The sequence below is a fragment of the Fulmarus glacialis genome, unplaced genomic scaffold (genome assembly GCF_000690835.1).
Source record: "Fulmarus glacialis isolate BGI_N327 unplaced genomic scaffold, ASM69083v1 scaffold3496, whole genome shotgun sequence".
Classification (NCBI taxonomy): Eukaryota; Metazoa; Chordata; class Aves; order Procellariiformes; family Procellariidae; genus Fulmarus; species Fulmarus glacialis.
Genome location: NW_009218659.1, coordinates 58,141 through 73,444, shown reverse-complemented (window position 1 = coordinate 73,444; position 15,304 = coordinate 58,141). Strand labels below are relative to the sequence as shown.

Below are 15,304 nucleotides of genomic sequence, written 5' to 3'. Positions count from 1 at the left end.
TGGTCAAGCAGGACCTGCCTTCCATGGACGCATATGGTCAAGCAGGACCTGCCTTCCATGGACGCATACTGGCTCCATGGACGCATACTGGCTGGGCCTGATCCCCTGATTGTCCCGGACATGGCTTGTGAGCTCCCTCAAGACAAACCGCTCCATAATCTTCCCCGGCACAGAGGTCAGGCTGACCGGCCTGTAGTTCCCCGGATCCTCCCTTTTGCCCTTCTTGTAGATGGGCGTCACATTGGCGAGCCTCCAGTCATCCGGGACCTCCCCAGTTAACCAGGACTGCTGGTAAATGATGGAGAGTGGCTTGGCAAGCTCCTCTGCCAGCTCCCTCAGTACCCTCGGGTGGATCCCATGTTGCAGCCCAATGCAGTGCAGGTATACCCAGTTCACAGCAGGTTTTTCCACTCACCTAGTTGCTGCCATCTCTGAGTGATGCTTTCAAAGGTCCTATGGCTACTGCCACCAAAACAGATTTATTTCATTCCCAAAATCTTGTAGCCCATCAGTAGGCCTGAGAACATATCCTCCTTTTGTTTTTAATCCAGTTATCAGTAGTTTTCATATTTTACACACATGGTATTAGCAGTTTTCTTAGGTACCTCTCTATTTTCTCAGATTTATTTCGATCCAGCATCATTCCTCTTTTACATTCAATGGTGGTCGGTTATTACTCATATTACTGCCTGTTCCGGCTACCTGATATATTGTAAGCAGAATTAAGCTCAGTGCTCTTTTCTCCTGTATTGTTTTTCATCTCATTCCTAAACAGCCAGCATCCATTTTCCATTATGTTCTCATCTTGGCTGGAAACTGACAAATTGTTTTAATTCTGTTTGGTAATCTATTGATACCATTAGTATTTGTACGCTATACCTGCTTTTTCAAATTGAGTGCATTCAATATACTTTTCAATATTCAATATACTACTCCTTTTAACCTTTTAAACACTTGTACTAGGATTAATCAGGTTTGTTAATATGGTCCTCTTCCCAGCTTATTTATTCTATTGTATAACTTCCAGATCTTAATTTCTCTCTGCTCAGAAAATTTAGGAATTTGGGGGTTTTTTTTCCCCAGATGTTTTCTTAAGCACCTGTCTAACATTACCTTCTTTCTGGTCCTTAGCAGATACCTCTCTCGATGTCAGTGAGGAGTTAAAAATTCTTGCAGCTATGTTTTTTTAATAGTGTCTGCCTTGTCTTTCAGGATTCTGGGATGCTGGCCATCCCTTCTTGGATCCTCCTTTATTTTCAGATGATCTAATTTTTGTTTTAAACTTGTTCTGAGGTACTTCTTCGTTCCAGTAATTTTTCTGTTCTTAACTTGCTTCTCTCCACTGAAACCTTATCTCTCTTCCTGGCATGTTTCTTGTTCTCCCTGATAAATAATAATAAAGAAAATAAATTACTCCATCTCCTAGCAGTCCTCACTTCTGTAATTAAATTCCCTCTACTGTCCTTTAAAAGACCTTCACTAACTTCTTTATGTTTAAGTGAGACTAGTACAACATGAGGAGAGCAGAGGCAATTGTGGTTCCCCAGCCTGACCTCTTGCTTAGCCGAGTCTATAGGAGTTCCCCAAGTCCTTCAAATCCAGCAATTGCTGCCAACTCAACAATGATTTTTTTTATAAATGCAATCAATCTTCCTTTTAAAGTCTCCAGTGACAGAAAATCCACTTAAATTTAGGGTAAGTGGTTTTAATTACCCGTTGCCATTAAAAAACTTCTCGTTTGCTATCTGAGCAACCCTAGCTTCAATTTCTAGGCATTTGGTTGTGTCACAGATCTTATTGCTAGTATGAAGAGCACTCTAGTTGTCTAACGTCTTTCTCCCTACATATGTGGCCGGATCAGTTAATCCCTTTTGATATATGAAGGTAAGCTGCTTCATGCACCATTCCATGTAAGGCATGTTTTCTTATAAACCCTCTCCCATTTTATAAGTGATGAGCACCCAAACTGGACACGCCAGTCAGGTAGCAGCAATATCAGTGCCAAACGCGCAGGAAAATGTGTATCTGTGAGTGCCAGCTCAGTTCCCCTCTCTGTATACATTAAGCCTGAGTGAGACTTGTTAGCTTCACTGTCATGTAATGTGTTCATCGTTGTGTGATGCCCAACCCGCTTTCAGAGCTGCTGTTTCTCTTTTTCAGAGTTGGTGGTCCAAGGACAGCTATGAGAGTAGTTATGGTCTCTTTATTGCATCATTTACCACTGCCAGTACTGGTTTAGTGCTCAACCCAGACCAGCCCTCATCATCACTTTGTTCTTTCTCCAGTGTTTCTCCAAGTGCAACATGGTGTTTTCTTTCAGGTCTTTGATAAAAGCTTTAGGTCATATTAAGGCCAAGAACCAAATTGTAGAAGGCCTGATTAGAAACAAGGCTTACTTCTTATATGTGCTGTAAGCATATATATAATTTCTCTGCTTCTGAGTATATATCTGATTTCTTATATATGCTTACATTGTGAGACCTCGTAATTATCCCATTTTAAATCTATGTATTATGTATCGTGTACATTTTTAATCTCTTGAATTTAAATAATTTTTAATTTTTTCTTAATGTGCAGTATCACATTATGTGTCTTACAGAATCCTGACTATAATACTTTCAAAAATACCAGAAAAAAATACTGCAGCACTTTGGCAAGCTCTCTTTTCCAGCAGCTTATGTTATCCACCATGGAATGTACTAGTAGTTAATTAATTTATTAATAATTAGTTTAGATCCTGTATCAGCTGTTTTACACTAGCTAAAAACTTGGCAAATAGATGAAATTATTAGGGCAATACTGCTTACCCTCTCAAAATACTGACACTGTGAGGGTTTTCTTTCAATCTTCTGGAACTTCTTCAGTGTTCAAAGACTTGCTAAAATCAACAGTACAATCTAGCATATTCCCTGACCAGCTCTTGTAAAAGTCTTTGGTGCTTCCAAACTTTCTGATTTAAACTTGCTATTTAAAATAGCTATAAATAGGAAGATGATTTATCATCTTTGTATGCTCTGAAAACTTCATTTAGGTTTTTTTCCCAAAAAGGAACATTCAGTTAAATACACTGCTATTAACTATTCTATTATTTCTGGACAATTAAAACAATATTGGTTTGGGGGTTCTTTTGCTTCTGATATATTTGAAAATAAAACATCTTTATACTTTATTCTGTTCTTGTAGGCTTCACCATTTGACTTTTGTCTTTCCTTACCATCTCTATGCACCTTCTATCTTCTAATTTTTATTCATTGCTATCATCTACTTCATGTTTTATTCACTTTTATTTATTTATTTATTACTACTTGCACCTGTCAATACTTGTTTTGCTGACCAGTATATCCTTGCTCGCTTGTTTAAAATCTAGTAAGATATCTATATGTTTCTCAGTCCTTATTTGTAGTTTTCTACATAGCTTATTTAATCTTTGTGAATTCCTCTGACTTTTTAATAGATGTAGTTTTCTTGATGATTGTCTTCCATTCTTTTCAATTAGCATGGACTTTCTGCTTTTACAGAATTATTTTTTCAATAAGAGACCATTGCTTATTTCTGATGTGTCACTCCCTTATGACTTATGCTAGAATCAAAAACATGTGGCGGTGATCTCACCTTTGTTGTTAAAGACTTTCTTATGAACCACGAGAATAGATAATTTTTTAGTTTACTGAAGTATAGTACACATCGCTTCTAGAATTTATGCACTGTGCTAGTATTGCAGTTTTTTGGTAAGATTTTTGAAAGGCATACTTTCCAAATGAAAGATTAATTATTATATATAGAATGAACATACATTATCCCATAATTAAGGAAATAATGAAGAGATGTTACATGAACATCATTGAAAAGATTTAAAGATATACCTCTTTAAAAATGTCCTTAATTTGGAGTCTCCATTGGAGACCTCACACAGGCTATCGGAGATATGTAAAAATAACTTTTAATTGAAATCCATCAATTCTGTAAGCACTGATGGCTTTTAATAACCGGATCCTCCATTCTTTTGGGAGCAGTCCAGTTGCATATGCCAATTTTAGATTATTCCTACAGAGTGTATCATTTTGCAGAGTGAATGGTAAAAGCGTAAGCGTACTGAGGATCCATAAGGATTAACCCAAGTCTGTTGATCCTTTGTTTACCAGAACTTAATTTACCCTTGCACTCTTGTGCAAGGCAACTTTGACGTTGTGTGTGCCATAAGATTCACTGATCTCAAATGCTTGAATATCAGACCACAAATATTCCCTCCAAGACTCTTTTTCCTGTACTATATTATCAGTTGACTTGTGAAACACACAACCTGTCTGAGGGTGTTTTACTACTGGTACTTGGTACATTTAAAGTCGGGCAAGCCTATTCCCCCTCCAGACACCTTCAGTGACAAAGCAGAACAGTGTACAGTAGATGCAGTCAATAGCTTTCTGGTTTTGTTGTGTGTAATCTAGTTATCCTCATAAGGGGTAACAACTATGTGCTTCTATTATGCTACAGCCTGGTGAGAAATGACATGAAATTGTGAAGCCAGCTTTTCAAGCTAAGTATTAAGCAGTCCTTTCAACACGCCCACACATAGAGACAGGGACATTCCTCCCACCTGTGTGACTCTCTTGCTCATAGCCTGATTTTGAGAGCAATAATGATAGTACCGCTATTCTCTTCTCCAACTTGTCTACTAAAATCCAGTCCTCCTAAAGACCTATCAAACCTCATTTACCTTGGAAAGAAGTCTTGTTTGAAACAAGAACTGAACTAAAGACAGAACTGAAAATTTTGAGGACAAAGTTTTTCAACTGCTATAAAATGCTAAAAGAGTCTAGCATAAAGAAGATGTGTATTTGTTTTCATTATTGTACCACACATCCTTTTCACTGCATCATATCTCACACTTTTGTTTAGACTGTTGCTCCTTTTGAGTCAGATTGTCTTCATATCTTTCCACAAAAAGCTTAGAGCTTGCAGTAAATTTAAAGGGAAAAATAACAACAGAAGAAGAATAGAAAGATTATTATTAAATTTAAATTCTCCAAATTCTCTTATGCATATAAATTTGTATGCAATAAACAAATTAGCCATGAAGGGCTCAACTTCATGCCATAAGATGAAAAGAGTAACAATACGCGATCAAGGTATATGGTGACTTGGTTTGTTGGAGTGAGACTCCTATATTCAAAACAGGAAAAAAAAATACTACTGCAGTAGATCAGGAAGAAGTGACCTGGCATGGGATTTACAATCAAATCAAATTAACTCATTTTTATTTATTGTCATGTAACTCAGAACAAACTCCAATATCATGTGATATTCTGCAATGTTGTAGTACAGAAATACCTATCCACGGTTAAGGGACAGTGAATGGTTTCAACTTTATAGTGTCATATTCCACGGTTCCTTCATATTTTTCCTTGCAGTTCTTTAGTTTAATATCTTTTTTTTCCTTTTCTGTTTTTCTATCCAATATGTGCAGAATGTATTATAAGGTAGATGAACAAACAGTAACCAAATGTTAGGCACTCATTGTGTTGACTAAAAATTCTTATAAGAACGTTTTGCTTTCATTATGGACTAATAGAAGCACCCACACTTTTATAATTACACAAAAGACTTTTTTTTGCTCCTTTCATTAGTACGCATTTTTAGAATTGCTTGTTACAAATATAGGATGTAACATAATTTTAGAAGGTTTTCTAGTCTGGAGGGTTTTTTCAGTCTTCTACAATGATAGCTTAAGAACATAATTTCATCTACACAACGCTGTTTTCCATGTGGAGCTTTTTTACTGACTTTGAACTAAAGAAAATTCTGAAATAATTTGAGCTAACAATTACAGTTAAACACACACTGATGTTACCATCTTGCATGAGTTCCTGGTTGCTTAGGGAAGGTCCCCCAAATGTGCTTGACTTCATGCTGTACCAAATTTTATTGCAGTAACTGTTAGCCCATTATGGGCCAAGTTTCCAACCTTTGGATGTATTAACATGCCCAAAGTGTACAAACATTTCACAGATGCAGCTGTATGTATGCCTTTTACATAGAAACTTAGAGAAAAGAACTAGAATTACTTTTAGGTGTTTTCAAGAGTGGCTGCAAAGTGCCGGCATAGGTATAGGCATAGAAACTCACACTCTGGGACAAAGGTAAAACAGTAGGTAAAGACCATAAAAATATACTTCTTTATAGAGGTTATCTTGCATAACAGAGCCAGTGCAGAAGTATTGGCTAATAATATACAGTTGGCAAGGTATTTCTTCCTATTATTCTCTTACCTGCTATTTTGAATACTACATGACAGTGCTGGCAGATAGCTTCCCCGCTCCAGACCATGCATCTAGGATAGGTTAAGCACCACCTAACATAGTTATCTATATGGGCCTTTCATTTATCAAACATGTTGCACAAATGCATCACATTTCCTTTGAATTCCTTTTTCAAATTATTTATTAAAGCACTAAGGAATTTACATATGAAAGTCCCTCACAGATATAATTTATAAACCTATTACATGACTTACTTTCTGAAAATAACCATTCTACTTGCTGTTCCACCTATTCCTTTATTTTCTAAAAAATGCCAATTCATCTGCTGAATTTCTTTCCTTTCTAAGATATATTTCTGCCTTGCTGACTAGCTTATACTCTAAGAAATACTCGAAACAAAAACACAAAAAACCAGCATCTCCTACCAGTTCTTAAAACGCAAACAAAAACCTGCTCTTTTTCAGAAACTCTTTCAGGGTATCAAGATACACAACATGGCACCTTCAATTTTGGGTAGACAGAGATACAAAAAGGATATGAGAAGGAACAGTAGATTTTTGTTAAACCTTTGTCACTTCTAGGGACACAGGTTCATAGAAACCAACATATCTTGAAGAACTGTAGCAGAGGGTAAAAAATGGTTCAACCAGTTCAGAAAGCTCATGTCATGAAATATGAAATAGCAAGAAATGCAGAGGCTTGGGAGAGGAAGAGTGAGCATGTTCTCTGCTAAGGGAAATCCCATTTTTTACCTTAGTCATTACCTCCCAATCAGTGAAACTATGGAAAGACTGAAGATGCACCCTTAATAATGACCGTATAGAAATGGCATCTCCTTAATTCTTCAGGGCAAGTTGCTTCTGTAAAACTATTACAGTGTGTCTAGAGTTTTTTCTTTAATAAATGTGCATTTTCTGAATGCTGTTGGACTTCTGCATATGGCTGGTATTACAGTGCATTGTGCTAATTCGTGTCATTTTTGTCTGCCTTTCATCGGGGTCTCTGTCCTAGGTTGCTAATTTCATGTTGATTAAACTAGGCCAGTACCAATACTGTCTTTAGTCAAATCTAGTTGATTCAAATGATTTAGAAGTAGATTTAACTCATGGTCCTATAAGTATTGTATGGACTTCTCTTGGGTAGTCTGATCAGCATTTTCATAGATCAGCAGTTGTTACAAAGGTATCTGAAGCACACAAATGTGTTGCACTCAACAAAAGATTCAAAAATTTCTACTTCTCCCCGCCCTGTTGATCAGAATGGCAGCTAAAATACACTAATGACAGCTTCATGGTGCTGTCAAATACCACATCCTTTTATTGTGATTAATGATGTTGCCTTCATGTGGTTCAGAAATTTGGGGCACCATTTTTCTTCTTGAAACTTGCTAGCCTGTTGGTGGTCCTGTACTGGTTTTTTCTCAGGATAGACGCGACGCTTCTCTGACAGTGAATCCATAGTGCTGAAAAACACGCCTCAGATCTTGGAGGTAATTTACACCTAAACATCTCAGTTCCTGTCAGTAACTTTCCTTTGAAATAGTTCAAATGGGATTTCCATTTAGGAAACTTTCTCTACACATTTTCTGCTGAAATATTTGCTGAGTGAAAGAGAGAATTAAGGGTCTGTAGTTCAAACTGCTGCCACAACACCCACTTAGAACATGAAAGACAACGTTGCCGAATAAAGAGGTGTCATGGTCTATTGTGCTTGATGTCTGTAGCTACAGGACAATAAAAACACCCTGGAAGCATGTTCTCCCAGAGGATGAGGAACACAGATAACACAATGCAGTGTGCTTTTCACCATATTGAGAGAGGCTGTCTCTTAAGGAGAAGCTGCTGAGGGCACTTCTCCCTGCCTGACTCCTGTAGGCTTTGCTACCCTTTGGTCCTCTGAGAAAACCGCCTGCTGCACCACTTTTTTGCAGGGGACAAGGTACCAGGCTACAAAAGAGAGAAGCATGTATTAGTCCCTTTTTCTGCCCTCTCTTTTTCCTGGCCTCCCTTCCACTCCTCACCACAGCACTGACCGGTGTTTTTCCAAATGGAAGTGAATCTTGTATGTCTCTATTTGGGTGCATGTCATGCTGCAGTTCTTGGCCATGTTAATCCCACCTGCAAAATCACTACTTGTATTTGCACATGTAGGCAGTGTAGTGTTAGTGCTGTTCCTGCTGCAGTTTCATCTCTTAATATTGTCAAGGCATTTATGGTATTTGCATGCATAAAGGTTTTTCCAACACTATTGATTTTCATTGTCTAAATTAATACACAGTCAATAGGAAGGAAGGCAAGAGATAAAGAAATTATGTGAACATTTTATTTATGGGGTTCAACTTTTAGCTGATGACAGATAAAAGAAATTGTTTAACAGGGTGTGCATTAAATAGTAGGAAAAAAACCGTTCTTTCTAAACTTCATTATTCTTGAACCTGGCCTTTGGTAGGTTCACTGATGTAAGGATATGACATTATAAATGCTTTAATCCATCTTTTTCAACTTCTAGAAGCTTCCATTTTGTTTCACTTGCTCACTACTTCCTTTCAACAACCATTTCCTGGGTGCTGTTAGCTCCTCCTCTATTAGAAGTCTTTTGTGTTAGCTTGCATATGCTTACATGTCATGAAAACTTTCAGCAGCCTTATACAAATTATGAAATATGTATACTACTGAATATAGCTAATGCAAATGTGTGAAACCTATACCCCCTACATGCAATTGCTTGTATTCTGTCCAGATCGCATGTGGCTGTTTTTTCAGATCATATTTTGCGTATCTTCCAGTTTCAAAACAAGACAGGCATTTTTACATGCCCTGTGCTTTTTTGTGATTTTTCTATCCTCTGATCCTCTCCTCTCCTTCTCCCATCTTTGTGCATATCTGTGTTGCAAATGAAATATGATACTAGTGAATTAGGTGAAATGGAGACAAAATAATTCTGTATACTTAGGTAAGAAGCTGTGTAAGCAACGTCTCCTCTGCCCCTCAGGCAGATATCTTATGTCTACTAATGTGACTGAATCTCAAGGATCAGCTGAAGGGCTGAGAATAAGGTTTGGCATCAAAGGTCGTTCACTCTGCCACCTTCATGGAGGTTTCTGTGCTGTGGACTGCTGTTTGCCAATAACGGTTCTCAAGTCCGCATGGGTTTTGCTTGAGCTTCTGTTAAGTAGCAGTGAATTCTTGTCTCTACTGCCTTGCTCTTGCTAGGAATCACTTCTTCGGAAAGAAGGCATAGATTTAAATCACTTTAGATTAAAATTGCCTGAAAGAAGCAGAATTTAGAATAAACACATTTTTGTGTGTGATTTACTGTCTTACAGAAAGAGTCTGCCTAAAATTCATTATGAGATAGGAACATCCTATGACTAAGTAGAAGGCTGTGCCTCTAGTTGGTATTGCACATTATAGTTTATACATCCACTTAGATTACGTATAAAAATATGTGGCACCATATAATTAAGCAATACGCAACAATTTAAAGCTGCAAATAATGGCTGGTGATGTCTAGGACAAATTTGTGATTACATCAGAGTTTTCCAATGAATTGTTGCTTAATTTCATGTGAAGTATTGCATAAGGCATGAAGGAAGGATTAAACACGGTACTTAGCATTAGCCCAACTGTATTCTATTCCTTCACATACTTCCAGTCTGACTTCAGGCAACCTAATTAACCCCTCCATACCTCTTTTATAGTCTCTAAAATGGGCATAACCAGTCTGTATATAGGGAGCACTGTAAGATTTAGTTCATTCCTGTTTGTAAAGCACTTTGAGATTCTTGGATGGAAAGTGCTCTATAAATGCAGATAGAAGGGCAGAGTTCTAACTGTGCAGTTTTAAAACCGTCTGCATATTTTTCTAATTTACAAGTCTTTTTGTTGATCATGCCATGGAAAAAACAGGGACTAACTTATGTTTTCAGTGCGATACACAGAACACTTCTCCAAGTTCCTAGGTGACTTCAAGCTCAGAACATGTAACTTCAGGTATTCAGACACCTTTTTTTTGCCTTTCCTTGCAATGAAAGAAGAAAATACCCTCCACATACATGCGACTCATTCGAGCAAATGAAACCTGTTCTGATTTCTGAAGCTGTGTTCTAAATTTCACACATTCAATTTCTTCCAGATCACCACAGACCTGAGGCAGCGTTGCACAGACAGCCATACTGGAACCTCAGCCTCTGCACCTATGGCTGCAGGCATCATTGCACTGGCACTGGAAGCAAAGTAAGATCTGAGTTATACTCTGAAAAAAAAAAAATTAAGCATACGGAAAGATCTTTCTCACTCATCTAGCACCTTTATCCAGGGATCTCAAAGTGCTTTGGAAACTTTGTTGTAGTAATTCACTGCCCTTGTAAGGGCAGGAAAAATCCGTGTGCTTATTTCACATGCAGGAAAGCTGACACCATGGAAATGACGGTAGAGTACTCAGTGTTGAAATAACTTGAAACGGTGTTGAGCACAGGTAGTTTCCACTAAATGATGTACGGGATCCTCACAATGTCTTACAGTACCCGCACAGTGCTGCCCAGATCTGCTGTACTCTGCAGGCTGCTGTAGGTCGCCTCTTGCATTCGTCAGTCTCTTCTTAGCGGTGTCCGTTCTTGAATGTTGAAGAAAGTTTTGGGACGGTGTTAGGCTACCATGAACAGGAATTAAGATAGTATGAAAAATAAGAATTCTCAGCTTCTGCATGCTGACACAAGTCTGTTTTTTCTGATGGGTTAGGTTCTTCAGCTGTAAAAACCATGGATAGTGTAGCTCCATAGTCTTTTTACCTTTAGCTCAGAAAAGTTTCCGTCTTACAAGCATTTTCTCAACTGCAGGATTTTGTTCTTTGTGTCTAATATATATCTTTAATGTGCTTTATGGAGAAGCAGAAATACTGGAGATTTGTCAGGTAAATACCTATTTCAAAACGTTTTGCATTACTTTGCGCTGTGTTGGATAATATTTTCAGGTCTAAGGTGGAATGCTCTACCCCAAATCCTGCTTGAAATCAAATGTTTCTAAGTGCTAGGAGATTGATTCTGTTAAATTCTGAAGACAACCAGTTTCTTCTGGGGGCAGCCAGCTCCTTTGAAGGAAGTGAAAAATTTGCACACGATAGTCATTTAAAATTGTATGTAATTCATAGCAGCAGAATTATGTTTCCATCTTTAATGTTGCTTTTTTGAAGAAACCATGAGCCAATATTCAACACAGAATACTTTTTTGCCATTGAGTTATAGTCATGAGAACAAGAGTTAGTAATTGAAGAGCTGACATAATCATAAGTAGTGCAGCACTTGTATCATTATAATTAGATTTTCTTAATGCAGCCATTAGAAACAAAGGTATTTTGAAAAGTTAATGTAATGCTAGTATTATCTTTTTAATCTCTTCTTAATCTCAGTTTTAAAATCTGTAAATTCATTCTAAACAATCTGCACATGCAGATAAAATTGCACGTGCGTAAATTTCATTCTGCTGTAAGTTTTTCTGATTGTTTCTTAATGAACAGCGGTTGCTTGTAATTTATGGTTTCAATTTTATATGATATTTTGTGTGCATTTTCTAGCAAATGATTGTTGTAACTGAAAGTGTCAAAGAATTATAGCACACAATACCTACAACCAAGCTATTGCTGATTGTGACATCTTAAGACACACTGAGATGCTTACACCTTACACAACCTTTTTTCTCTGTGAACTTTGGGACCATATCAATGGGCAATCCATGTACTGCCTATGGACTGGTATTTTTTTTTCCAAATTAATCGTTGCTGTGATAGGAATAAAGACAAGACTATATTAAAGCTTCACATGCAGTGATGGAGACAAAATGTGCCAGTGACTAAAGATCCTGGTCACTTCTCTGTATTTGTAGTACTCTGTTGCATGGTGCTAACAAGAGATTCAGGGTGAAAATGTATTGATTTTGCCTTCTTTCAGATTCTATTCAGTTTCAATATATGGAGGGTGCTTACTTATTTCCAAATCTTAGCTTGTGTATTTGAATAGATCCAAAGGAATTATATTAATAATATCATAAATGTGGTTTTCCTCATTTGTATTCCATTCACTAACTTTTCTCTCCTATGTGTACTTACAACCAATTTTCTGAACACAGCCACCATCCAGAAATGAAAGAAAAAAGAAAAAAAAAAGGAAACTAGGGAGAGAAATATTTCCAGCTTTCCCATGCTGTTTTTCCCATAAATTAATCCAGTCCTAGGGTTGGATAAACCTTTGGTCTTGTGAAGTTATAGATTATGAAGTAAGGCCTTTAATCTTACAAGGAGATCATATCATAATATATTTAATTTTAATGTCTGGATTTGTTTGTATGAAATCTATTCAGATTATTTTAAGCAGTTTCTGAATGGTAATTCTTAATTATTTATCTGATTTGAAAATTCAGGTTGTATTTTCCACTTGTGATACCCACCAGTTTAGGTGATACTAAATCAATGCTAGGAATTAAAGTATGCAAAAAGAAGTTTTGAACTACTTTCCCCAATACTTTGAAGATACATGGCATGTAAAGGACACATGATATTAGCGTTAGGGCTTACTGGAACTAGTTTGCATTCAAACAGAGTTTGCATTTACATAGATTTTTCCTTAGATTCCATATTAGTGCCTATGCTAATAGCACAAGTGTTTAGATGAGATTTTTTAAAAAGACTAGTTGGAAGGAAGTTTTGCAAGGTTAATTATGCTCTTCGTACAGCAAGCTGCTTAAAAATTGGAGCACTTAGTCCTGAATACTTCTTGAATGTGTCTGTAATAACGTATACTTTCATTCGACTTTGTGCTGGAAAACACAACAAATTATATCGTGGAAGGGTTTTGAGACTACGAGGTCAGTTTTCCCCAGTAGCCAAGTTCTGTTCCTGGGAGACATCAGGAGGTGAACAGAGCGCTAGTCTGGCCTGGATATAAGTTAGAACAGCCACGAGATTGCTTCAACTCACACGCGAAGGTACATTAAACTAATGGAAAATGAGATTTACGCTCCAACCTGCCACTTACTTTCTTTGATAAGCCCCATATGGCAGGATTGGCAAATAGCTGATGGAGGACCTCTTACCTGCCTACTGATTTGAACCCTCCACTTACTTGGTTTTTCCAACTGGGATATGCTCCTGAAATCCTGGCAACAAATTGTTTTGGGATGGTGGTCTGCTTACTACCCCAATTTCAAATAATGTGAATGCATCTTTTTTATGAATTGCCTATTTGGTCCAGTATTTGAGTATCAAGTGGATGTTTTCCTGTCGGAACCAAAGAAGTGTAACTGAGTTTCAAACTGCTTGCTTGGAATCCTCGAGGGCATAATGCAGAAATGTAGATATGCAACAACTGTCACACAGAGAAAGACATCTCTTAATCTTCATATTCTGTGGGTTTCTTATGGTATTCAGGTAGTCAATTGTTTTATCTGATGGTTCCCAGTGTATCTAGTATCCTGTTCAGGCTCTATGAATAAATGCTTGCTTGTGTATTGCACTTCTTAGTCATTACATAATGTTGAATTTTGCTAATTGTCAACCAAAAATTATGGGTATAAAGTATAACCAAGTTAGTAAGCAGAGGCAGCAGTCTTCTTGCTAAAAATAAACTATTTGCATTGATCATCTAGCATTGATATCAGAAATACCCTTTCGCATTGATGAAAGGTTTACTTTTGGGATTTGGGTGAATCAGAGTCAGGAGAGACAGTATGCCCACATTTGTTCCAGTGGGCATTGTGTCATGTTCCTTTGGAGAAGCCAAATTAAAAAAAAATCTTGTGTTGCTGACAGAAGGATACATTATACATCCCCAAATGAACTGCATGCTCCACTGTCTATAAGCCAATGCATGTTTTCCAGCCCATGGTGTATAAACTGCAGTTACATGAGTAAGAAGTAGCACATGAAATGGAAGTATTAATCTGCTATGTTTCTACTGTGTGTTATACTCAGTGATATAGCTTTGGAGAGAGAGTCTGTTTTCTTCCATGATTCTCTTCACATGAGCTGTATATTTCATTTGTCTTTGGTTACATGAAACCAAGGCTAGAAAAAGGTAGTGCTGGGAAGAGATACAGAATTTCAGTGAATTCTGATACTGATGATACATTCAGAAAAGTGACAATGCACCACATTCTTCTAAAAGGCAGTATAACCAAGTGTAATCATTGAGATGAAAGGAAAATGGAGTTCACATTGCAAGGGGTCAGGAGTGTCAGAGGAAGATACTTTGGATTTCTGAAAACTGACCAGATACTTGCAATACTTCCCATATTGGTTGATTTTCTTACAGAAAGGAGAAAACCAGTATACTGTCTGGCAAGGGGCAGTTTTGGGTAGAGAGAACATATTTCTGTGTCATCAAAGTTATGAGGAGTTTGCTTGTTCATAAATGTAGTCAGAGGCTAAAGCTTGAGAGACAGTTGAGGCGAACTGTGAAAGTGCTTTCAAGTGACCTTTATGTGTGGCTTCCAGTGTAAGAGAAGGAGAGGTAATCATTTAAGTCCATCAGCTTTAGCTAGGTCTTTGCTCTGTTGATTGACTGCCTATTATAAAAGGGAACACTAGAGTGTGTGAGCTAGAATCTTTTTGTGAATCTCTGCATTTTTGGAGTAGTTTTAAAATAATGCTCTTAATGGTGAAGTATTTGAAAAACGTAAACATAAATAAATGCTTAATTTAGAACCTGTGTTTCTCGTGAGCTTTAGCCACCTGCACCACTGATGCAATTTCAGGTATTATATTGAGATTGACTTGGAAGTACTTTCCTGAATTCAGGTTGCCCAGTGTTTCCCATTTTAAGGTCCTGTTTTCAGTTACATGTAACTTTGCCAAAGAATAATCGTTCAGTCTGAAATTTTCCATGTAACTTGCTTTAAAAAGGTTTTAAGAAAATTCCATCCAGACATTTCTTAAACTGTGTCTAGGTTAAAAAAAAATGCTTGACAGTGATCATTTTTAACTTTTTCATTGAGTTTTACTGTGTCTGCGCTTTGGAGCAACAACTAGAAATAGAACAAGTGGATAGCCATTGTTCT

General features: G+C 37.3%; 1 protein-coding gene across 1 annotated transcript in view; it reads left to right on the top strand.

Moving 5' to 3' along the window:
• Nucleotides 1-10,391: 10,391 nt before the first annotated feature.
• Nucleotides 10,392-15,304, top strand: part of LOC104078453 (proprotein convertase subtilisin/kexin type 5-like) — a gene marked incomplete at its 5' end in the record, with an annotated part of 61,366 nt that continues 56,453 nt past the window's right edge. The window contains 1 exon segment of the mRNA XM_009580099.1: nt 10,392-10,492. Coding sequence (XP_009578394.1) covers nt 10,392-10,492 — 101 coding nt within the window.